General features: G+C 35.4%; 2 protein-coding genes across 2 annotated transcripts; one reads left to right on the forward strand and one right to left on the reverse strand.

The window, feature by feature from the left end:
* Positions 1 to 1,561: 1,561 nt before the first annotated feature.
* On the forward strand, positions 1,562 to 6,122 carry LOC142625179 (uncharacterized). Its single transcript, XM_075798874.1, has 2 exons — positions 1,562 to 1,869; positions 5,408 to 6,122. The coding sequence occupies exons 1-2, from the start codon at positions 1,562 to 1,564 to the stop codon at positions 6,120 to 6,122; spliced, it is 1,023 nt and encodes a 340-aa protein (XP_075654989.1).
* A 15,502-nt stretch (positions 6,123 to 21,624) lies between these two features.
* Positions 21,625 to 24,430, reverse strand: LOC142623820 (uncharacterized). The gene is made up of 3 exons (XM_075797279.1): positions 24,331 to 24,430; positions 23,130 to 23,757; positions 21,625 to 22,642 (listed from the first exon to the last, which is right to left on the reverse strand). Exons 2-3 carry the CDS (start codon positions 23,472 to 23,474, stop codon positions 22,034 to 22,036), a joined length of 954 nt encoding a protein of 317 aa, XP_075653394.1. The 5' UTR covers positions 23,475 to 23,757; positions 24,331 to 24,430; the 3' UTR covers positions 21,625 to 22,033.
* Positions 24,431 to 26,027: the final 1,597 nt, after the last annotated feature.

The following is a 26,027-nucleotide window of genomic DNA, read 5'->3' on the forward strand; positions in this document are numbered from 1 at the left end:
TTAACTTATCGGCTTACCACTTATGTTTGAATTTCTTGTTGTTTTGTAGATTATGTCCAAGAGAGCTAGTTTCAGGGGAGATCGGGGAAAGGCCCCTATGTATACTATGTCCTAGGGGGGCGATTCTTCTGATGATGAGACCGCTTCGGCTAGCGAGCGGGTAGCTCGAGTTCTGCAGAGCTGTTTCGATCGCAAGGAGGAGGATATTGGTCCTGCTGGAGACATATCTATCGAGACGCGGTCTAGGAAATGCTCGATCGAGACAGCTAGTGTCTTATCTGAGTCCCATATTGTTTCTCATAGGGCTACTTCACGGTGCAGGCCAGTTAAAGTTAGGGGGCCTCCGGAGGAGCGATTGAGCTTAAGGACATCCTTATAAACATAGATGAGGACCTTGCTGGGCTTGAGGTCCTGCAGGAGTTTGGCGCTCAGAGGCGCAGTCTGAGATTGAGGTTCCCACTGCATCAGGTCAGGGCTGACGCTCGCACTCGGACTATAGACCAAGGCATCCAGGAGACTCACCTTTAGCATGGGCTGAAGGATCATCCTTCCGCAATGGCGCGAAGGGGAGAGGTATGTTGCATTTCCTTCTTGGTCATTCAAATTCCGATTATATGCATGTGCTAACGAGTAGCTTCTGATTTCAAATGTAAGGGGCGACAAGCTCCGTGGTCGAGGCGTCTGGTACACTTTCTTTCGGCTGTTGTTCGTTCCTAGGACCCATCCACGGTACGCCGCTTTTTTGAGAGAGCAGGGATTTGAGGACTTTTTGCGGATTCCCCCGTTCACCATGAGGCATGAGATTGCGGAGGCTTTGGTGCGACAGTTCCATGCCGAGACAGGCACCTTTCACTTGAGTTATGGGGAGTACGCAATCCTTCTTCTTGACTGGACAGCCATTCTTGGTATTAGGTTTGTTTACCACCAAATTTCGATCGAGGAGATGACCTTCGAGATGGCCAACGAGCTCTTGGGCATCCCCCTTCCATTGACTATAGAGACGAGGGGGTATTTCTAGCCCACTAAATCGCCACATATTTGTATTGAGTGGCTGCAGCGTAGTATTCCTTGGTAGTTACTTCTTGGGCAACAACAAGTCCGTGTTGACTTGTCAGCTACTGTGGGCTATGAGAGTAGTCTCCGGCATTAGGACATATGATTGGGGGTCAGTCACCTACGACTTCTTCATTTCCTTCTTGAGGCGGGCCTCCCAACGAGACTTCAGGAGTTTGGAGGGATGTTGGCAGATATTGACATGGTGGGCTTATGAGTACATCTCAGCCTTGCAGCCACATTATACAGGCTTGTCTGAGATAGTGTATCCTTGAGCATATGCATGGGCTCATTGTAAGATCACGAGGGTTGTCGTAGTGCAGCTGGTCATCATCTTCGCAGCTCTAGATTGCTTCACCAGGATGAGATCATAGTTTGCCCTTTTGCCAAAACGCTACTGGGGAGGTTAGAGCTCACCATTGCTATAGGCAAGTCGAGGATTCAACGTTGGTTTTGGGCCTTGACGAGCTAGGAGTTCTTTTTGGCAGAGAGGACCTTCCATCTAGTTATGCCAGTCTACGAAGTGCCTAGGGATCTGCCTCCTCACGGTTTGTCATTCGAGGCCATGGTCCTGGACGACCCAAATTATGCGACGGGCGCCTTTGATGCTTATGTGGACACAAGTAGAGACTACTCCACCTGGTTTGCAGAGTCTTCTGTAGGGCCTATCATCGGAGATGTCCCCATAAGTGGAGGTAGAGTGCTGGAAGGCGTTATTTGTGCTCAGGTGGCCACTAGGGCAGAGTGGAGAGCGCGCGCAGAGACTGCAGAGGCCAGAGTGACAGAGTTTGAGGCCCTATTTACTGCTAGAGAGGCGTATATATAGGAAGAGATCGCTCGGGCGTTAGCTCGGGAGAGAGAGATCTGGTAGAGAGATAAGGAGATGCGAGCTGTCGTGATGGATAGAGAGTGGAGTCAGTTTCAGACTGAGCTAGCCTTGCATCAGGGCTATTCCATGCTTTTGGAAGGAGAGTTACAAGCGGCTCGTCTTCCCATTCCAACTACCCTTGAGATTTCAGGCTAAAGGCCCATCATCCATCCATTCGAGTACAGGTACATGCCAGTTCCTCCAAGCCCGCCAGGTGGTTGGGGCTCTTTTGCTCAGGCTCCAGGGCCTTCCTAGGGCCCAAGGTTCGCTCCCGACACTTCAGACAGTGCAGGTCCTTCCACAGGCCCTTTTGCAGGTGACGACGGCGGTGATGATACTAATATAGACCAGTTTATTGGCGGCAAGGATTCTGCATAGGAGTAGCCATTTATTGTAGCATGATGTAGCCCCTGCGTGGGCATGTATTTTTCCATGTACTTTGTAGACGTTGCCCTTGATGGGCCAGTTATGTATGTATGTTATGTATTGCGTCTTGGTGGGCCTGGACATGTATGTATTGTATTGCCCACAGTGGGCTTTGATGTATGATATTATCTCTTTGTAGCATGATGTGTGTATGGAACAATGTCACTTGCTAGGACTTGTATGTACGAATCCAGGGACGCGCCTTTAAAAGGGTGGCTGATGCATGTGTAAAACAATGCCTCTGATTAGGAATTATATGTATGAATTTAGGGATGCGCCTTTAGGAAGGCGGCTGATGTATGAAGGACAATGCCTTTGATTAGGACTTATATGTATAGCTCTAGGTAAATAGCCTTTGAGAGGGCTGTCGATGTGTATGAAAGACAAAAATGTGGGGAGAAGTGCTAGAGTAGCACTTTTACAAAAATGCCCCCTTCCACCAACTCATTCATGACCACCTATTACCCTCCCACTTATGTAACAAGGGTATAATAGTCAATTTATATAAATTACATTTTTCATCCTTCCCTTTTTCTCTCCAACCAAACAAAAGAGTTTTTCACCCTCCCACTTTTCCACCCCTCCAATCGAACACACAAGAGGGAAACTAAATATTTTTCATCCTCCCACTTTTCGATCCTGCCACAATTTTCCATTCTCTCACTTTTTCATTCCTCTAACTGAACGGACCCTTAAGGAATTTGAGGAAGTATGTTCTACCTTCTATGACCAATTATGTAATGAAAAGACCATTAGGTTGAAGTTGTTTCTTTTTTCTCTTAAAGACGGGGCAAAAACTTGGCTTAATTCTTTGAGACCTAGGTCAATTGGTACTTGGCAAGAGATGCAAATTGAGTTTTTAAAGAAATTTTGTCCAATTCATAGGACTAATGCACTTAAAAGACAAATAATGAATTTTTCACAAAAAAATAATGAGACATTTTATCAATGTTGGGAAAGATTTAAAGATTTGCTTAATGCTTGTTTACATCATAGCTATGAAACTTGGCGTATAATTAGTTTTTTCTATGAAAGTTTAACTCCAAAGATGCGCCAATTTGTAGAGATGATGTGCAATTGAGAGTTTTTGAATAAAGATCCTAATGAGGCTTTTGATTATTTTGTGAAAGCTCACTTAGTGTATAAAATACTAATGAATGTTTAGACCCCCAATTTCAAATTAACCAACCCAAGTTTATACTCAAACAATAGATGTGTGGAATGATATGTACAAGCAATTCCCAGATAAATAACAACTCTAAACCATAATTAATCACAACACAGTAGCAATTAAAAGGCAAGAGTAAGGGTTAGAGACACAAAGATAACACCGACACGTGTTTTCGAAGAGGAAATCGAAGAACTAGACGAAAAATCTCTCCACCACCCTTCAAGCAGTAAAATGATCCACTAGAGAATAAATTTGGGATACATGAATAGCAATAGACCCTCCAAGCCTAATCTACCCAATACACCTAAGCCCTCCAAGCTTCTTGCTCCAACAAGATTAAGCCTAACTATGTCTTCTCTAGCTTTCCGGATCCCATAATAAGCCCATTGCATCAACCAAATGAATTGGTCATCTCCGAACTGCTTCCCAAGTACCAAAATATCTCCTCACTGATATGGGTATGGTGAGGTAAGGATTTGGCTAATAAACCTCTCAAGGGTATGTCAATGGAGATGGTGAGAGTAGAGAGATTTGGAGAATCAAAAGTCTAAGATTGTGGATGAGTCAATCTTGGTTTTCTCTAGGGTTTCTCTCTCAAAATTCTCTCTCGAAACTCCCTACATTTCGTGGGTATAAGGGTATTTATAGTAGGGTGTGTAAGGAATGTGAAAAGTCACTTTATTACAGAACAGGGCATTCTGGCGACTCACTTGCAAGTGGGATGAGTCGCGAGATAATTGTCAAGCCAGACTGTACTTTTTGTCCTGTATTGCTCCAGCTGTCGCGACCCTTGAACTTCTTGCATGCTTCACACGTGTGGCATTTTGGCGAGTCGCCAGTCGCGAGTCACTCGCGAGATCCAGTCGCGAGAATCCTCTTGAATTCTCACACACTTGAATTCTTCACACTCTCTCACACACAACCCTTACATTATTCCCACCTAAATACAGGGTATCTAATTACTGAATTACAAGTAAATTTGGCATGGAATAAAGCCAACACATAGTTGAATAAATTTAACCTTACATTTTGATCTCTTAGCTGAGAATGCCCAATCTTGGGATACCACTAATACCTCAGATAGGTCTAGAGCATCTACCAACCCCTCTGGGGGTAGTAAGTACCAACTTAGGGAAGATGATGACCTTAGTGCTAGGGTGGCTAGTCTAACTAGGAAGCTTGAAGCCATGGAATTAAGAAAGGTTAATGGAATTAAGAAAGGTTAATGGAATTAATACTGTGCCTAAAATTAATGAAGTTTGTAGAATTTGTGAGACCATGGAACACCCTACCAATGAATGCCATACAATTCCAGCTTTTAAAGAGGTTTTGCATGATCAAGCAAATGCTATGAACATGGTAAAAAAATCATATCCTTCCCTCTATTCAGAGACATACAATTCAGGGTAGAGGAATCACCCAAATTTTAGTTGGAGGAATGATAATGTGGTTGCACCTCCTACACATGGTTCTTCAAATTTTATTCCCTATAATCCCCCTCCAAAGAAGAGTCTTGAGGACACTTTGCAACAATTCATGCATACTCAATCCACCATCAATAATCAGAACTCACAAGCTATAAATGACATTAGGAGCACTTTCACTAAATTGACCACATTCATGAGCACAATAGAAAATGGTAAGTTTCCATCTCAACCACAACCAAATCCCCAAGGTAAATTTTGTGTTGATATTGTAGTTCCTCTGAAAATAAAGTGAGTCAAGTTAAATCTGTAAATAATCTTTGTAGTGGAAAAATCATTGAGAAAGATATTTCTAAAAGCAATATACATGATGAATCTTCCAAAATAAAGAGTATTGATGAAGTCTTTGAGCCTAAATCTAATGAAATTGAAATGTGTCCTATCCCTGCTCATTTTTCGCCAAAGGTTGATTTCACCTCAAAAAATAAATCAAAATTTTGAAATCTTTGAAGTGTTTAAGCAAGTTAAATTGAACATTCCTCTTTTGGATGCCATAAAGCAAATTCCATCATATACTAAATTTTTGAAAGATTTGTATACTGTTAAGCGTAAGCTTAATATACATAAGAAGACATTTTTGACTGAACAAGTTAGTACAATCATTCAAAACAATAGACCTCCTAAGTTCAAAGATCCAGGTTGTCCCACTATTTCATGTGTGATTGGTAATTTAAAAATAGAGAAAGCTTTGCTCGATCTTGGGGCAAGTGTGAATCTTTTGCCTTATTCAGTGTATGAGCAATTAGGTCTAGGCGAGTTAAAACCCACTTCCATAATTTTACAACTTGCCAATCTATCTGTGATTGTTCCAAAGGGTGTTGTTGATGATGTTTTGGTTCAAGTGGACAAATTTTATTTTCTAGTTGACTTTATAATTTTGGACATGCATCCTGTTTCTAATACTAATTCTCAAATATCTGTGATTTTAGGACACCCATTTCTTGCAACTTCTAATGCATTGATAAATTGTAGAAGTGGTGTCTTAAAATTATCTTTTGGCAATATGACCCTTGAGCTTAATATTTTTAATACTTGTAAGCAAACTAGGGAGGAGGAGGATATGCATGAAGTTAACTTGATTGAAAGAATTTTTCAAGACCAAACATTAGAATTTGTTTAGTCAATTCATGTGATTTTAACTTTGATGAGAATTATGAAATTGCATACATTCATTGTCTCTTGGAATCTACACAGGAATTGGAAGCGAGCAATTGGAAATTGAAATATGAAGAGTGTGAGATAAAGTTGTTGCCATCTAGTGAGCAAGTACATAAATGGAAGTTGAAGCCCTAGCCAAATGATCTTGATGCAAATCAAGGAGCTGGTCATGCTGATCATACACATGGAAATGGAGTTGAATTTGCACATGACCCTTTGTCACTTCCTAGTGGCCCAATTACAAGACTTAGAGCCAAACGTTTCAAGGAGGCACTAAATGGGCTAGTCCAAGAGAATTGGGCTGATTATGAAAAGACCAAGATGGGCTCAGATAATAATCAAGGCTTAGTCCATGTCATCAAAGCACTTGAAGAGGCAAATTAAAATACATTAAATCTAGTCATTTAGCTTGTTTGACTGCCTTTAAAAGTCCAAGAATCCAAAAAAAACGTGGGAACTTGTTTTGGTTAATTTTTGTGCTGTTTTCAAAGCTGTAATTATGACTTGCCTATTCTTGGAGGGTTGTTCCAGGTATATAGATGGGTAATACGAATTTTAAAAATCAATTTTGGGTTTTCAGAAAAACTATTCTCCTTGTGAGGTCTTGTGTTCCTCTTGGTTCTTAAAAGAACTCTTGAACTTATCAAGTTAATCTTGTGGCGTTCAAGCAACCAAATTTATCACCTTGATTCTTGAGAGTTTCTTAGGAATTCTTGGTGTGGCGTTTTCAATCCAACGTAGTCTTGGTGTTTCATCTGATTAGATGACGGGTCAAGGCTCAACAAATCTTGTCTAATGATCTTGGGGTTCCAAACCATCATTGTTATCGGGTTTCATCACAATTGTTGGTGAAGTTCATATCAGATCTCAAGTATGCTTTTTAGGAACCGATGAGACATTTTTTGTGGTAATATCTTCTAAACTTGACTCCTTGCAAGAATGTAAGTTATTAAATGTTTTGAGTAAACATAAGGGTGTCATAGGAAGGAACATGGCTAGCATAAAAGGACTTAGTTGATTGGTTTGTACTCATAGGATTTATTTAAAGGACAATGATAAACCATCTAGGGAGATTAAACAAATTTTGCAAAAGACGGTTAACCCAATTCATAAAGATTGGTCTTTGAGGTTAAATGATGCCCTTTGGGTGTACCGTACTGTCTATAAAAATATTCTTCGTATGCCTCCCTATAGACTTGTTTATAGTAAAACTTGTCACTTGCCTGTGGAATTGGAACATAAATCATATTGGGCAATAAAGATGTTTAACTTTAACTTAGACAAGGCTAGTTCATTAAGAAAATTACGATTGAATGAGTTGGAAGAAATTCAGCGTAATGCAAATGAGAATTTTAGGATTTCTAAAGAAAGAATGAAGGTTTTTCATGACAAATTTTTTTTAAGGAAACCTTTTGAGCCATCTCAAAAATTTCTTTTGTATAATTCTAGGTTACGTTTATTCCTTGAAAAATTGAGATCTAGATGGACTGGACCTTTCATTGTTATAAATGTTTTCCCCCATGGTGCCATAGAAATTAAAAATCCTAAGAATTGTAACATATTTAAGGTGAATGGACAACGTTTTAAGCCATTTCTTGAGAATTTTTCATAAGAGGAGGAATCCATTAATTTGGAGGATCCCATTTATCAAGACTTGCCAAGTAATTAGCATTAGTGTTTGTGTCGTAGTTTAGATAATGTTTTTTTTCTACTTTTTATTATATTTGTTATTTTGTTTTCTAACCCCTTTTGCAGGTGTTAAAGTTTGTGTCCTCTCTGTAATCTTTACTCTTTATTGTTTTTCCTCAGACCTCCTACTTTGGAGAAATTAACACACACTGGCATCTTTAGAAGTAGTTAAACAGAACCTTAGCTATGTCGGGTCCTCGAACCTCCTACTTTGGAGAAATTAACACACATTGGCATCTTTAGAAGTGGTTAAACAGAACCTTAGCTATGTCGGGTCTTCAGACCTTCTGCTTTGGGGAAATTAACACACACTGACATCTTTAGAAGTGGTTAAACAAAACCTTAGCTATGCCGGGTCCTCGGACCTTCTGCTTTGGGAAAATTAACACACACTGGCATTTTTAGAAGTGGTTAAACAGGACCTTAGCTATGCCGGGTCCTCGGACCTCCTGCTTTGGAGAAATTAGCACACACTGGCATCTTTGGAAGTCGTTAAACAAAACCTTAGCTATATCGGGTCCTCGGACCTCCTGCTTTGGAGAAATTAACACACACTGACATCTTTAGAAGTGGTTAAACAGAACCTTAGCTATGCCGGTCCTCATACCTCTTGCTTTGGGGAAGTTAACACTCCATAACAACTCTCAAAGTGTTTAAACTATAACTCAATCATGCCTCGGTCCTCAGACCAGATGATGTGGGAAAGTTAACACTCCATGACATCTCTCTTCAAGTGTTTAAACTATAACTCAATCATGCATCGGTCCTCGGACCAGATGATGTGGGAAAGTTAACACTCCATGACATCTCTCTTCAAGTGTTTAAACTATAACTCGATCATGCCTCGGTCCTCAGACCAGATGATGTGGGAAAGTTAACACTCTATGACATCTCTCTTCAAGTGTTTAAACTATAACTCAATCATGCCTCGGTCCTCGGACCAGATGATGTGGGAAAGTTAACACTCCATGACATCTCTCTTCAAGTGTTTAAACTATAACTCGATCATGCCTCAATCCTCGGACCAGATGATGTGGGAAAGTTAACACTCCATGACATCTCTCTTCAAGTGTTTAAACTATAACTCGATCATGCCTCAATCCTCGGACCAGATGATGTGGGAAAGTTAACACTCCATGACATCTCTCTTCAAGTGTTTAAACTATAATTCGATCATGCCTCAATCCTCGGACCAGATGATGTGGGAAAGTTAACACTCCATGACATCTCTCTTCAAGTGTTTAAACTATAACTCGATCATGCCTCAATCCTCGGACCAGATAATGTGGGAAAGTTAACACTCTATGACAACTTTCAAAGTGTTTAAACGGAACTTTAGCTATGCATGGCTCCTTGGACCACATACTTTGGGGAATTAACATTCCATGATATCTATTTGTTTCTCACTAAGTGTCAAGACAAACCCAAGATTATAACCAAATCCTTAGATTGGTAGCTCTGAAAGGAGCAATTTACAGTACAAATATGGGGCGCGTGAAACGGCACTCCCCCGGGTGTAAATCAAAGGATCAAAGCATAATTAGCTCTTAAGACTTCAAAACCCAACTTTTTTCCTCGAATGAGAGGAAAAAACCGGAGTTTTGAGGGGCTATTGTGGGGTCTTGGGCTTCGGCCAAGAGCATGGGGTTTTGGCCGAGATCGTGAGTAGTCCGAGTCCGAGGAGGAATATCTTCTCGGATAAGCTAAACGCAGATCAGATATAGATCCTAATGATCAAAGTGACCTTCCAAGAAGTTCTAATGATAGGGATGAGCATCATGAACATACAAGAGGGATAAGGACTCAAAAATATCTAAGGGAAAGCTGTTACACTGCATTGAATGCCCTGCAGCTAACTTTCTGACCGCATTTATGTGGAAAAGACCCCTGAACAGTGCTACTTCGGCAACCACAACTCACAGAAGGCCAGAAAGGGTATCTGATGGGACAAGCACTCAAGTGGTGGCTCAAAGGATCAACAAGTGTAGGATTAAGATCATCCAAAAGGAACTATATAATGGAAGAGGCCCTTCATGAAAAGGGGATGAAAAAAGGAGAAGAGAAAACATTGTAGCAATCTTAACAACTCTTGTAACCATTATCATCCAATATATCTTAGAACAGAGCTCCTCGGACTGTGCCGAGGATGAACTGTCTCGCACAAACCGGGTTCAATTCTTGTTGGCTCATCATCCAAAATCATATTAACTGTTATCCATGCAGTAAAGCCTAGCTCTTTGACCCACTCTCTACAAATTTATTGTACTGGGTTCACTGGGCCAAGATCCCTTACATTTTGGGCTTGGCCTGAAAATCGTGTCCCTACAATTTGCATTTGGTTTTATTTTATGTTAAAATTTTATTTTTTGGGTTGTTTTTAGTGATTTTTATTTTTGTTTTTAGTCCATTTTTCAACAAAAAGAAGAAGAAGAAGAAGAAGAAGTGTTGCTTTAGCAAGAGTTTTAAGTCAAAATTCTTTATGCTGCTTCTATCTAAAGAATTCCATTGTTTTTCATGCTCAACTATTATGCACATGCACTTTAGCCACATGAACATGTTTCTTGGTTGAGAGATAGAGATGACTTTGAAAATCTTGAAATAAAATGTAAAGACTATAATCCAAGTGAGTTTTTGAGCCATTCATTTTTTTAGAGGGTTATTTTCTTTTGATCTCATTTTTCATTTAGATGCACGTAACTTTGTTGTTGCTTAGTCTCATTATTCTTTGATTTGGTCGAATGCTAAGAATTCATCAATTTTATGCCACACTTGAATCTGATAAAGTCATAGATTTTGACGAACTACCCCAATCCTTAAGAGATGATTTTATGCCATCTTTGTTAATTTTGAGCCTTTATTATTGTCTTTCTTGATAAATTACCGCTAGTCACCCATTTGAGCCTATTATTTTAGCCATTCTTTCTCAAACCCTTTCCTAAAGTGTTCCAAGAATGAATGGAATTGAATTGTCTAATTGCGGTAAATTTGTGGTGAAATAGTTGGAAGAAAAGGAGGACTCACTCAAAAAAAAAAATCATAAACAAATAAGGAAAAATTTTGAAAAAAAAAATGTGAAAGAGGAAGAAATAGAGAATGAATTTGTTGATGAGATTTTGAAGAAAAAAGAGAGAAAGCGAAAGTGCAGTATTCAAGAAACTTGAGAGGATTAATCAATTGTCATATACTCAAAAGAAGTTGTCTTTCTAATTATTCTTGGGAACACTTTTTATTTTTACCTATACCCTTTGTTCTAAATTCCTCCTCTTTACCCTACATTATGTCCCAACGAAAGTCCTATTTGATCTTAAGGAAGGTTTGGTTTGGATCTTGACATGACTAATCAATGTATGTGGTGTAATATTCTTAGTGTTTGGCATCCTTTCATTAGACTAATAATATCCTTTATTTTGTTTCGCCGTTCTTCATCTTATTTATATGTGAGATATTAGTCTTTGTTCTATATTATTCTACTCACATATGTTTGAGAGTGTTACGCCATTTTCAGAGTGATTTTATTTGTTGAGTGTTAACAATTATGAGATTTGAGTTTAAACATAACTTTGGATAGAAATTCAAGCCATATTTAATCCTAAGACTAAGGTTGTGTTACTGTTGGCTAATCTATTCACACACTGAGTATTGATGGCATGTGGAATATCTTTGGTGATTGTTAGTGTTTTGACCTTTGATTAACTATTTCTACTAAAGTAATAATTTTTTGTTATTTTGTATCTTTGTCTCGAGTCACTTAAATCACTAGGGACTAGCAATAAGCTGGTTGGGGAGTGTGATAATAGCTTAATTTTGCATATTTATATCATTATTAGAAAGCATTATCATACTTATTTTGAGTTAATTCATGCATTTTATAGTTGATTTTGGAGTAATGCTAAATAATCAATTTTTTGCTTAATTGAATTTTAATGCGTGAATTTGTTTTTTGTAAGATGATGAAATTAAATAAGTAGATTTGTGCAAAGAAGAAATCTAATATACTTTAATTTTACAAAGGCCATGATGAAGTCAGAGAAAGCCAACCCAATTAAATTCAAGTCAAATTGGAGCAAGGAATCAAAGGAAACTTGCACCAAATTCAAGTCCAATTTGGATTAGGATTTCAGCCTGTGCACCAGTTAGTATTTGGAGCATAAATTTCAGCTCAAATGTCCAATCGAGATGATTAAAGTTGGACTGGAAATCTAACTTAAAAGGCTATAACTTTGTAGTTTACCAAAAGGCTAAATTCTGAAGTTAAATGGGCTGAAAACGTCAGTTAAGTGAATCCTAAAAACCTAGGATTTTTTCCAAATGAGAATTCAACTTGTAATAGGATTTCTTGACCTATTTAAAGGCTCTTTAAGGCAAATTTAGAAGAGAGCTTCTATAAAACATAATTTAGGTTTTCTTAAAATTTCTTTATAACTTTTAGAGTTTTATTTATGTTATGACTTGCTAGAAGCCTTGCTAAGGTAAGGGGTGAAACCCAACCATTTATAGGTATGTTCTTTACAATTATTTATTGGTTTTAATGCTTATATTTTTATGTTTTTTATTGTTTTACTCATCTAGAAAAGTGTTTCATTCTGTATAATTCTTTGATATATCGTAGACTCCGAGCACATTAAATACTTAGTATTCCCTGCAAACTAATTCACTAGTTTTGTTTTGCTTAAAATCAATCAATTTCATGAAATCACCTTAGACAATTAATTCTTGAGTATTTATTGTTAAATCATCCAACTAAGATCATATTTCGTATGAACTTTAGTTAAGTTATAAAATAAATATTGTTAAGACTATTAATAGATGTGTTGTGTGTAGATTCCTAAACCTTAGCGCCTTAATATATTGTTATTTTCTCTCAATTTAATTTACCTTTATTAAACCATAAAAATCTCTTCAATTAAACTCTATTGTTTTAGTTTTATTCTCTTGTGGTTTGCTAATTAATTCCCTTTTCCCTGTGGATTTGACCTCGAATTTACCAAGTTATTACTTCGCGACAATCCTGCACTTGGAAGCATTATTTAAGTCGCAACAAATTCCCCTAGTAAAACTACTTAATTGGACCTCTTATATATATATATCCAAAACTTAGAGAAAATTCAATTAGAGTGTAATTGGATTCTCAATTTTACGCCCTGTATCTCATTTAATTTTTAATTTTGTACCTAGTGAATTATTAAGTGTAAAAATTAAAGAGTCCAAATCCAATTAATTTTCCACTGCATGTCCATCTAATTTTTTAGTTTTTGTGGCAAGTGAATTATTGGGTGCAAAAAGCGAAAGAGTCTAAATCCAATTAAATTCTAAATCATATATGTGTGTGTGTGTGTGTGTGTGTGTAATGAGAAACCATTAGACATTTTAAAAATATATGGTGCAAAGAAAGTGTAAGATAATACCATGTATAATTTGAACCTCTTCTAAAAAAATTTATAATTTGAACCATACACTTATGATTGTTTTTAATTGTATCTATGCATATGTACGAGACTACAACGTAGATATGTAAAAAGGAAAGTGCAACCAAATAAAATGAAAATGATAGAAGTATATATTTACTTTTACTTTATAAGAACGATATTTGCATTCTTGACTAAGTCTGAAACATGCTTATTTACACCAATTACTATATTACATCAGTTTTATTATATTTTTATATTGTCCACTAAAGATTACATCATTTTTTACAAGAAAATTTACTGAAATATTGGAGGAAACTTATAACAAACTAAGAATAATGTGTTTCTTGAGTTTCAATGAAGAATGAGTTATTGAGACTCTAAAAGGGTGTCCAAATATCATTGAAAATGTGTTTCTTGAATATGCTTCGGGAGGAAGCTTGGCTGACTTGATTAAGAAAATTGGTTCTGCTTTTTTGTTGCCTGAGTTTGTAATTAGGAATTGCACACTATTTTGATTGGGTTGAAGCATGTACATGACGATGGATTTTTGTATTATATCGTGTCATAATGTCCTGTTAGTGCCTACTGTAAATGTGTTGGATGCAAAAGTTGCAAACTCGGGTTGGCAAAGAGGAGCAATGTGAAAGGTGCTGGTATAAAAATAGAGAGAGAAATTAATATGCATTAAAAAAATAATTGATTTTAAGCAATCAAAGGCAGTGTTATTAAACCCAGCCCAGTCCGGCCGGTCGAACCAGTGACTCGGTGCATTGACGGGGCTAGGTGATCAATTGGATCGGAAAAGTATGTGACCTGGTCAAAACCTAATCAACCCGTGTGACCCGGTTGGGTTTAATTAACCCGGCCAGCTTTGTGAATTGTGTAAAGTTACATTAATAGATTCACTTTATTGAATCTTTTATTATTTAAATGTGTGATAATATGGTAATTTAAACAAGAAAAAACCTTAAAAAATCCAAAAAAAGCATTTTTTCACTTTTCATAATTCTCAAAACCTACTACTACAGGCTGCTACTGTGCATAAATTGTTTTATGCTTTGAAGTCTAAACAGATGTACTTGGCTAACAATTAGCATGTAAGTATGACCATATAACTCTATGCCACCAACTATCTTCTTGTGTTTAGGTTTTTTATTTTATTTTTTATATATACTTTATTTCTTGATTGCTTTTTAGTTTAAACATCTTTTTTTTTGTCATGTACATTGTGAGTGTGTGACAAATTGAGAGAAATACACATTAGAGTTAGAGATTTTCCTTTTTATTTATTTAATATACATAATTTTTAGACATGTAACAAGATTTTCTTTAGCAAAGACTTTGTGCAATCTTATGACGTTTGTTTATTTTCCTTGTGAATTTTATAGAATTTCTAATGCTATTACTTATGAAACATTGATTTTGAATTATAATGGCGAGTTTAATTTAGGCATATGTCTTTTTTTTTCTTTTTTTTTTTAAATCTACATATTCAGGTTATAATTTCTCAAACTTAATTATATATATATATAATTTTTAAAAATTTTTTATTTGACCCTACGGTTCGACAAATGACCTACTGATTGAACCAGTGACCTAATGACCCAGCTTATAGACAGAGTCAATGTCTGATCCGAGTTTAACAACTATAATCAAAGGAGTCCCCAAAGTTGGTGAAGTAAACAAGGCTTGATCAAAGGCGTTAAAAAATTGCCCTATTGTCCGGGACGTTTTTGCAATAAAAGCAAAAATTCAAGATAGGCCCAAAACTCGTTTTGCATTCTTTAGAAGTGACTATTCGTGGATAGTTAAGTCCAAGATTCCAAATATGTGATGAAAAAAAGGCTAATGGTTCTTTAATAAGAGCAAAATCATATACTACAATAATTATAAATAAAAAAAACATAAAATACAATTAGTACTTTAGGTCTAAAACTTTGACTCACAAACAGTAAGAAAAGAAAATTGAGAAAGGTCGTGAGGAAGAGAGGGAAGGTTCCTCTTTACCAATATTTCTACTCCCAAGTTTCAAAATGGTGAGAATCTTTGCTTACTAAATGAGTTTTTACTCTAAAGTCTCTAAAGGTAAAATGTGGCTAGCCATTTTTGAACTTTAGGGAGGCCTTTCATATTGAGTTTTGCGTGCTCATAATGATTGGTTTTTGGCAATAGAAGAGGCTTTTATCCCCTATAGCACTAATTTGGTGTCTTGCGTTGGGTTGCTTTTTGTTTAATGAAGAGTCTGACATGCTTTTAGCATGGTTTAGGAAATGATTGGTTTGCTCTCATTGGTTGCCTTTCTCTGTCATTTCAGACTCTTGGAAATTGGAATGCTCATTTAATTGAGTGCTAGCAGTTGAAGTTGGCCAATGAGAGTCAACTATGATTTAGAGGCAAAAAAAGGTTAGTGCTCAAAACAAGGCCTCTTCTACGAGCCTAAGGTGCTACTAGTGTCCCTAACCTACTTGGTAGCATGGATGGGCTGGGCTCTTGCAAAATGTCCAAAAAAAAAACCAATCCATACCCTCCAAACCACACTCCCTCAATTTCCCTGATAACATGGGCTTGGGCTATGCTTAGAAAAATATAATATAATATAATACATAAATTAGGCCTACAAGGAAGTCGGGCTCGGTTGAATCGAGCTTATAAAAATGTCTCATGAAAACAACCATCAACACCTATTCATTACATCACTAACCATAAAGTCCTCTTTCTATCTAGAATAATAACATACACTTGTGATTTCAAGTTTTACCTTTTATTTTCTCATCACTTCAAGATTTTTCCTGGGGAGGATTTTTCATTTATTGAGGAAAAAAGTATTTCCCATTAAACTAGCTAACACTAAGAGGCTTTTTTTTTTTGTGTGTTTATGTTTTTGGTTTTTTCCTCTCAATAGTCTATTTGATTGGACGGACTTTGTTTGGGTGTTTCTTGGGTCCTCACCTTTTGATTATATTTACTAGTTTCAAAATTTGTTAAGATCTTGAATCAAGTCAAAGGATTTTTTTTTTTCCAAATAACTTTACTATGCTAACAATTTCGTTAGTTGCTCGGTTGAAGAAGAATGTAGGAAACTAGCATCTCGAGTTTTAAAAACTCGAGATTCATTAAAAACTTGAGTTTTTAATACTCGATTTTGGAGGTTTTTCATAAGTTGACGTGAACTAATTTTTTCCACGTGGATATCGAGTTTATAAAACTCGATTTACAAACTCGAGTTTTGAAAACTCGATTTCTAATCCATGTTTTTACTAAAACCGAGTTTCAGAAACACGTTTTTGACCACTTAATACCTAAAATCTGGCCTCACTCGTCACTCTCGCTTTCATACACTCACTCTCAGACACTCTCACTCTCACTCTCACACTCATTCTTCTTCTTCGCCAGTTTCGCCTCCAATTCCAATCCTCAAGAGCGCACTCAAGCACCTCAAACCCACTGCTCCCATTACAGCATCTCGAGTCTTTCCCCACTGCTTCCATTAACCCACCGTGCCAAAGGTACTCTCTCTCTCTACTGAATACTCTCTCTCTCTCTTTCTCCAATTTTGGAATTTCATGATTTTGGGTTTTGGTGATTCATGTTTGGTTTTCGAGAAAAAAAAATTGAGGTTTTGGATGATACAGAGCTCTTGTGAGACCTTGCTTAGTTAGTCTAAATTGAATTGAGTTTTTATTGTTTATTTGCTACTGCATCAGTTTTAATTAAGTATTCCTAAAATTAAGTCAATCTAGTAAAGGAGTTTTCATTGCTTATTTGCTACTGCCCATGAAGCGCGCACACACACACACACACATAGATGACACCGTTTTTATGTAGAATGAAAAGGTATAAAGTGAACCAAGAATGAAAAATTTTAAGAAAACACACACACACACACACTTCAAAGTTGGTTTTGATAGGATAGAATGGCAAAAAAGAATACCTGAGGCTGACTCTGATTTGTCTGTTAAGGATCTATAATCGAGCCCAACATATTGGGATTAAGGCTTTGTTGTTGGTGGTGTTGTATAGGAAAAAGTTGGTTGGTTTCTTTCTGATTTTCTACACTTTATGTGTCTTGCAGATTGCAAATCAACTTGATCGAGTGGTTGCAAGCATTGGGAGAAAGCCTTTGAAGGTCTTGGTCCAAGTAAATACAAGTGGAGAAGAATGTTAGTTGATTATGTCTGCTGATTTTGTTAAATTACTTTTTTTTAATTGGTTATCTACAGTGCATGATAAATTTACCTATTTCTTGTGGATTTGATTAGTCTGACTTAAATTCCAAAATCTGACCTTTTATGGTTGTTTGAACAGTAGAATGACATGCTATAACAATTAATTTGGTTATGTCGTACAACATTTTATTTTTGAAAATCATAGTATCAATTAGCATTTGGATTAATTTCTAGGTTTGTAATTCCTTGTTTATATGTTTTATTGTTAACCTGGTTGAGTAGTAGTGGTCTGTAATCTGCATGGTAATATTATTTATTCAAAATGAGCTATGGTTTTATTTTTCCCCTATTTCTTTCATGTGAAGTTTTAGTACCTGTTTTATCCATAGGTGTGCCTCATTTGTCTTTTAGCATTTGTGATTTGGTGATGAAGGTTAATATATCCATTCTCTCTGTAAGGCATCTTGTTTTAAGCATTCCAAAATAATCACACAAACAAACAAACAAACCCTGAAAAATGAAAATCACTCTAAAAATGTCAGGAATTGTTGAGGTTATTAGTAAGTGAACGGTGTCGTTTTGTCTTCTACTATTCAAATTTGAACTCTTTATTTTCTTTTTGGGCTACTGATATGTATGGGTTTCTTTTTTTGTTGGGTAATAGATCTGGGTTGTTTTTTTTTGTGGTCAAATTAAGATAGGACCAATCGGCCCAAGTTTAAAACTTCCTCATGAAAAAAAAATTAAAAAAAAAATTATAAATTGAGTATTCTAGGTGACAGATTGTTTTGATTCTAATCAAGGCCCATTTATGTTTAAGACTAATAATAATATGTTATAGATAGTAAGATTCATTCCACTCCAAAAGACAAAAAGGAAAGAAGTTTTTTTTTTTTTTTTTTAATTTGCTAAAAAAGAAGCAAATCAAATATAAAAGGATTTTTTTTCCAATAAGAAAAATAATAAGGACTAAAGAAGCATTGTATTTTGTGTTCTTACAATTATAATAACAAAAACTAAAGTTCACATGTTATTAATACCAATATCAACATTTTAATTTTGATTACAATATAAATTTAGGCATATATTATGTATTGTATTGTTCTTAGAAGTGAAAGAGATGGATTTAAATTACATATGGTAATGAATGTGTTTGATATTGCATCAACATCATAATAAATAAATTTTAATTAATATTTTTGTTTTGTATTTATAAGTTGACATATCATGCAAGGATTTTGTAGTAAAATTTGTAACACAAAATTGAGATCTTTGTTTTTTTTTTTAACAAATCAGAATTTATAATAGGTACTCTTAACTCAAACGTGTTTTTTTTTTTTTCTTAAGTAAATGGACCGAATTAAACCAAAGCAGACCAAGAGTTTTCCTAAGTATTAGGTGAAGAGCGAAGATTAATAGGTTCAAGATTCTTGACTTGTGTAAAACACACAAAAAAGGGAAAAAAGACAAACAAAACTCGTTATAGGCTTTTTCCAAAATCCAAACATGCACTATAATGATATTTTATATCTTTATGTGAAATCATTGTGTGTTGTGGTAATGCTTGATTTGTGATGACTCTCACACCAAAAAATGTATGTCTGCCACTATGTATGATAGAACAGTAGCACAATAGCACTATTTGCAGTATGGAGCTTGGGATCGATGAGGAGCCTGATATTGTGCGCCCTGGTCCAGAAGATCCTTCATTGTTGACGCGACAACGAAATCATCGATCAGAGGACATTTGGAATGGCGAGGTGAAATATCTAGTTCTAACAACTGCTTTAATTTTTACGTTGTCTTTGACTTTTAGCAAGTTCTTTCAAAGTTGTTTAGGACTATATCAATTCCACTCATTGTGAACCTGTTCGAGTTAAGTTACTATATTAGTTAAAAAACAAAGCAAGTCATCAACCTCACATTTCAAAATTGTACAAATGATTAATAAAAAAAATTTATAAATTATAGCTAACACCCAAGTTCAAAGACTAGATGATACTTTCTTCCCCTCTCAACTTGAAAAACTTAACCAAGAAACTGATTAGAGTACTACAGAATATATTGTTCAAAGTTAAGAATAATTGAAGAAAACAAATAGTAGAACAATCAAATGGGCAGAAAAAACAACAGTGAAAGAACAGGAAATAGAAAAAATTTGAATGGGTGTCAAATGATTAATCAAAAGTTCACAAATTTATCATTTAATTTCAAAGACTAGACCATATTTTGTCTCCTCCCAACTTGGAAAACTTAACCCAGAAACCAATTGGAGTGGCACACAGTAAGAAGGACACAAAATTTTTCACAACTAATGTTGACAAGAGACCTATTGTGATAATGTATGATAATACAATGTAGAAATAGTCGGTTTAAGTGAACGTGATGTTATTCCAATTTACAACAAATCATGTCAATAGTTGTGAAGTGGACTTGCTATACATGCATTATATGTATCATTTGAGGCATAACAGCCTTGAACAGTATTAGCCAGCATTATTTGCAACACCAGCACATAGATTCAAGGCTTAAAGCAAACTGCAAAACTTCTATTTTCTTTAACTTAATATATACCAAAAACAGGCAAATCCCGGAAATCCAGTGAGAAATGGACATTTACTGTAGAGCTCATAGACCAAATGTAAATGACAAACGCAAAAAAAAAGAAAAAAAAGAAAAAAAAAAAAAGAAGAAGCCTATCTTGCATTAGATTGAATGGTCATTGTGGCAATGGGCCAGACAACCCACCTGTAAAATTAATGGGATAGTATTTCTCTTTCTTTTTCTTTAAGATGAACAGTCACTGAGAATAATAAATGAAGATTCATTTCCTTTGGTTGGAAATTGACTTTGCCATGCAAATTCCAGTCAGTCCAAAGTTGTCCTCCATCAATGTATATACGTTCTATTCAGAGACCAATTACTAGGAAGGCATATAATGTGGCTCATAGGCAAAGCTTGGGGAAAGACACACCATGATCTATCACATTACACTAGACATGACCTTCATCACGTATAGGAGAATAAAATGAAGAAAAAAACAGATATAGGGTTTGTATGGCTGAACCAGGTGATTTTGGAAATGCTTTGTTGAAACAAAAATAGGTTAAATTATAACTCAATTTCATGAAACAAAAAATTAACCCATTTCATGTATATTATTCAGAGTTAGAGTAATTCATGAAAAGAGAGAGAATAATCAAAAAATGGGTCAAACAAACAATAATGGAAAAAAAATGAAATTTAACAATAAAAAAATGGGTCAAACAAAGCAAGGTACCTCTATGAGGATTGTGATAATTTAACCCACACCTAACAACAAATAATACCCAACTACAATGAAACCCATACCTGATATATGAATTTGTTGAGAGGGAGGAGCAGTGAGAGGGGCAATGTGGTGAGTAAGGCAGTGAGGCTGAGTGTGGGTGAGGCAGTGAGAGCAAAGTGAGTGTGGACTGATATGAGTGTGGGTGAGAGAGTTCTAAGTGAGGCTGAGTGGGTGAGGAAGAGAGAGCTAGGCTGAGTGGGTGTGCGTGAGTGCATATTTATAATTTGCCCAGCAGAACTCGAGTCTCTTAAGACTCAAGATCTTAGTAATTTTTAATTAAATTTCGAGTCTTACAGACTTGAGATTTATGTGTCAAAAATGGTTTCCTCCAAGAAAATCGAGTGTCTAAGACTCAATTTTTGTTTCAAAGAACTCGAGGCTTTAAAACTCAAGATCTATGTGGCGTTTTCTGTCCACCTCATCATTTACAAAACGGGCTTAAAGCGAGTCTTTGAGACTCAAGTTTACATCTCGAGTTTCTGAAACTAGAGATGCTAGTTTCCATAATCCTTCATAACCTGTGTTAACTTATTATATATTTTGTCTCTATTGTGCTAGCCTGCAAATTCCCTCTGAGTCAAAGCGGCTGAAAGTACTAGTTTCTAGAGTTCTTTCTTTGAATATTGATATTTTGAAAAAAAGAAAAAGAAAAAAGAAATATATATATATACATACACGTGCGTGTGTATGGCTAAAATGCAAATTGCATCCTACTTTCATTCAACTGAATCATTTAAATTTTAAATTTTTTCAATTCAAACTCATTGTCCAATTCTATTTAAAAAATTGCCATTAAGATTGCAATCAACTAGTAAAAAAATATCTAACATAAAAAATCTATAAAATAGTTTTATTAGATTTTTTTTCATATGAAAAAAAAAATTAATGGCAAATTTTTAACAACTTGAACAACTCTACACGATTCAAATTTAACAAGAGAAAAATTAAACAATTATACATGATTCAAATTTAAGAAAATAAGAAAAATGGAAAAATTATACATGATTCAATCATTATACAGTCACAAGAACTTTTCTGGCAACTTTATGATGGAGGGATAGAAGCAAACAGTGGAGACCATTCATCAAAAAAGAAAAAAGCGAACAGTGGAGACCAAAAAGGAACAGCAGGCCACCTTTCAAATGCTGAACCTTGTCCACCTCTTATCACAGGCCTCGAAGCCTCCAACCTCCTTGTAAATATCACTTCAAATCACATTCTTTTCACTCATCACTACAACGCACGACCTTGTTCACCCTCTTAATACATAATATATCTTTCAATTTCTTTCTTTCCTTTTCCTTTTTCTATCTTTTTTGTTTGAACAGACCGTTTGTTGAGATTCATCAGCTTCAGCAAGGCAATTCAGTAGCTTCTCGAGATCCTCTATGTTAATACAATCATCCAGAGAACAAGTGGAGAAATTATGTCCAAGCCCAGATGTATTGCAAAGATCTCCCCACTCTTCTAAGATTTCAGATACATCAAATGGTGATGCTGCTTCGATAGTTCCATTATGAACAAGTCCAGATGTATTTCCCAGATCTCCCAACTCATCAATAATTGCAGATACATCAAAAGGAAATGCAGCGTCAGCAGTTCCATTATGATTAAGTCCAGATTTATAGCCTAGATCTCCCAACTCTTCAATAATTTCAGAAACATCAAAAGGAAATGCTGCATCAGAAGTTTCGTTATGACTAAACCCAGATGTATTTCCCAGATCTCCCAACTCTTCAATAATTTCAGAGACATCAAAAAGAAATGCGGCTTCAGCAGTTTCCTTATGACTAAGTCCAGATGTATTGCCCAGATCTCCCAACTCTTCAATAATTTCAGATACATCAAAAGGAAATGCTGCTTCAATAGCTCCGTTACGACTGACATTCTGCAAATTTGTAAAATTCTACATTAGAAAAGATTAAAACTTCAAAGAACATTTGCTAGCAAAGCTTCAGAAAAAAATGTTAAATGCAATCATAGTAAAGGGAACTCAGCAGCTTCAGCCTCCCAAATTATATTATAAATTAAGGTGAAGCCGTTTAATTCAACAACTTTTCATTCATAAATGATATAATCAACTTTCAGGGGGTAAAGTACACCTTCTCTCCAATTGACAAATGTTTTAAAATGTAAATTCAATTTTATATGGAAAATAGCACATCAAAAGGATAGAGGATCAATTAAAGGAATTCTTGCATCAGAAGCTCTTTTTCTGGAAATACAAGTTCAGAACCTTGATAACCATTATTTGTTTATTCACAAGCAACACTCTCTTTATTGTTCAAAAATACAAGTGGGGAACAAGCAAATATGGGAATGGAAAAGATATGAAGCTTGATATAAAAAGGTCAGTAGAGATTTCAAAAGCTCACCATAAATCCACAAGGTCTCTGTGGCAGTGGATCAGACAGATCTGACAAAGATATGAGCTGAGCAGCACCGCAAGAATTGCTAGGAAACAGCTCTGCATCAGTATAATCATTGTATCCAGCATAGAGGCCGTTACTTGGAACATGATGAGATTCACCAGCTTCAGGAGCAAAATTCAGAGGCTTCTCGAGATCACTCATGTAAAGACAATTGTCCGGAGAACCAGTGGACAAATCATATCCATCTTCACTTTGTCCAGCTGTGTAGCCCAAATCTCCCAAGTCTGAGTAAATAGTAGATTCCTCGACAGGGAATTCAAAATCCAAACCAGAGTTACTTGATTCCATAACTTTGATTCCCAGTATCCAATTTCCTCACGAGGAGTGAAGAATAATAATTCGTAATCTGCTGTACCTTAATCAACAATTAGCCAATCCCTTTTCCCAACAAAACAATGCAATGCAATGAGAATGACACAGTAACAAAAGAAATCAGTCAAGTCCAATGCCGAAACAATATCTTCCAAGAACACCACAGCCTCCCCCGGTTCAAGAAGCTAAAATTGCACCAAATGATTGATGCATGCTTGCTCTTGAGATAAACTAAAGGCATTTGGTGCAGAATATAAACCTGAAATTTAGCCACACAATGTTAATAAACAGCCCCATAAATTTAACAACAAAAATAAAAACCCCAAACAGAAAATAATAAGGGGAAAAAAAAATCAAAAATCATCAACTGATCAACTGATCATATCTTAGTAAAGAAACCCCCCTGAATAATCTATTTACATTAAAAGGATATAATATTAAACAAAACCCAAAACCCAGGTAAAGTGAAAATTGAAACAACTAATAGATGTTTGACTAAATCAAAACAGACCCAGATAATTTTTTGATAAATAAAACAGACCCAGATAGTTTTTTAATAAATAAAAGAGACCCATTTAATATTAACACGAAAGAGGAAAATAAACCAGAGAATTAGTAATAGAACTAACCCAAATCGCCCACAATAAGAACCATATAGAATGAAAAGCAACAAAATTTCCCTTTTATTTGGCAAATTAAAGCAAACCCAGATAATAAAACGATCAAGGCTACCCTAATTTTGATCGCATAAACACAACAAGCGTAAAAACCCTAAATTTGAAATTCAGATATATCATCAAGCAAAAAAAAAAAAAGAGTGAAAGAAACCTACCTGAACAGAACTGAAGCGAGAGGCAGAGAGAGAGAGAGAGAGAGACACCGAGACTTTTTTTTTTTTTTTTTAGTTTGAAAAAGGAGCGACAGACAGTGACTGGGTTTTGAGAGAAGGGTTACCGTTATATAGTAGGACGACAATGTGCGTTTTTAATTACGCGTTTTTATTTTTTATTTTTAATTGTACTTTCCCCCTTAATTAATTAATTATGGGTTAAAATAAATTAGTAATATATACAAATTGTCCCTTATCTTTAGAAAATTAGGTTAAATTGAATTTTTTTTAAACGTATATTCTGTTTCTCAAATTAAGATGCTCAAACCCACTTTCAGTAGTTAAAATTACACAAATATTAATTTTAATTTGAGTTCAAATGGATCAAATTTAAAAATAAAATAAATGAAAAAGGATTTTTTTTTTTTCATTCCCTTTTTTTTCTCTACTGCAATATATATGGTATCAAATGAGTCAAATCCCCAGGCTAAGGCGGCTCCCTATGATAAATTGGTTTTTGAGTTGGCAATCAAAAGAACTGGGAGAGTTGATTGGCAAACTTGGCCCCATCACCATCAATATCATTCAAAGGAATACACTACCTTATCCACCACATCACTAACCCTATGGTTCGTTTGGATTGAGAGAGGTAAAATAGAGTATAGTAGATTTTAGTACAAAATTAGCTTATTTTTAACCGATTTTACCCTACTCTCCTTCACTTCCTCTCCTCCCCCTCCATCCAATCAGGCCACTAATGTCCCTTTTCTATCTAACAACACATATTTGTGATTTCAAGTGTTTTTATCCCCTCGTCACTTCTTTTGGGACACCGGGGGGGGGGGGGGGGGTGGCAATTGAGGAAAACAAATATTTTACATGAAATAAACTAACTGAGCGTTTGGATAGCTGAAAAAGCATCCTGTGTTTTGCATTTTTTTTTTGTACAATGCCTATTGCACTGTTCATGGTCCATGAACAATGCATTTAGGCTTATAAACAATAACTTCTTTGTGAACAATAATTTTTTAATTATTTTTAGCAAAATAATCAGTATCCAAACAGATTCCAACACTAAAGGCACAATTTTTTATTGATGATCTTGATAAATTTTTTTGAATTTTCACGGTCTGATGGGTATTACAATATGAATAATGCACAATTTTTTAGAAAAAAAAAAATCTGTAACATTTTTTAATTTAACCGAATTTACTAAGGATAAGGGAAATCTGTATATTACTAATTAAGTAGGGAGTATATCTTGATTAAATATATTACTTATTTTTAAGGAGTGCAATTAATCCTAAAATCCATTTTTCCATTATACCTGTTTTGCATTTTTTTAGGACAAAGTTTGGTAACAAACTTAGTTGTAGATTAAAGGCTACAATGCCACTTAATATATTTTTTTTATTGAATGTGAATTTTAACAAATCCATTATTAGATTATATTTTATTCTTATATCCTTCATGCTTGCAAAATTTCAAGAACATCAAAAATCAAGAGCTATGTCATTGATTAAATATTTAAATTTCAAGTTTTTGTAATATAAAATTACATAAAAAATAAGTTTATGAATTGACTAGTAAATAATATCCGATTTGCATGAAATTTTATATTTGTTTTAAAAATATAAAGAACATACAATCCAACTATTAGATTTTCAAAATATATAATCATGTTAATTTTTTTATTTATA

The sequence above is a fragment of the Castanea sativa genome, chromosome 2 (assembly GCF_040712315.1).
Source record: "Castanea sativa cultivar Marrone di Chiusa Pesio chromosome 2, ASM4071231v1".
NCBI lineage: Eukaryota > Viridiplantae > Streptophyta > Magnoliopsida > Fagales > Fagaceae > Castanea > Castanea sativa.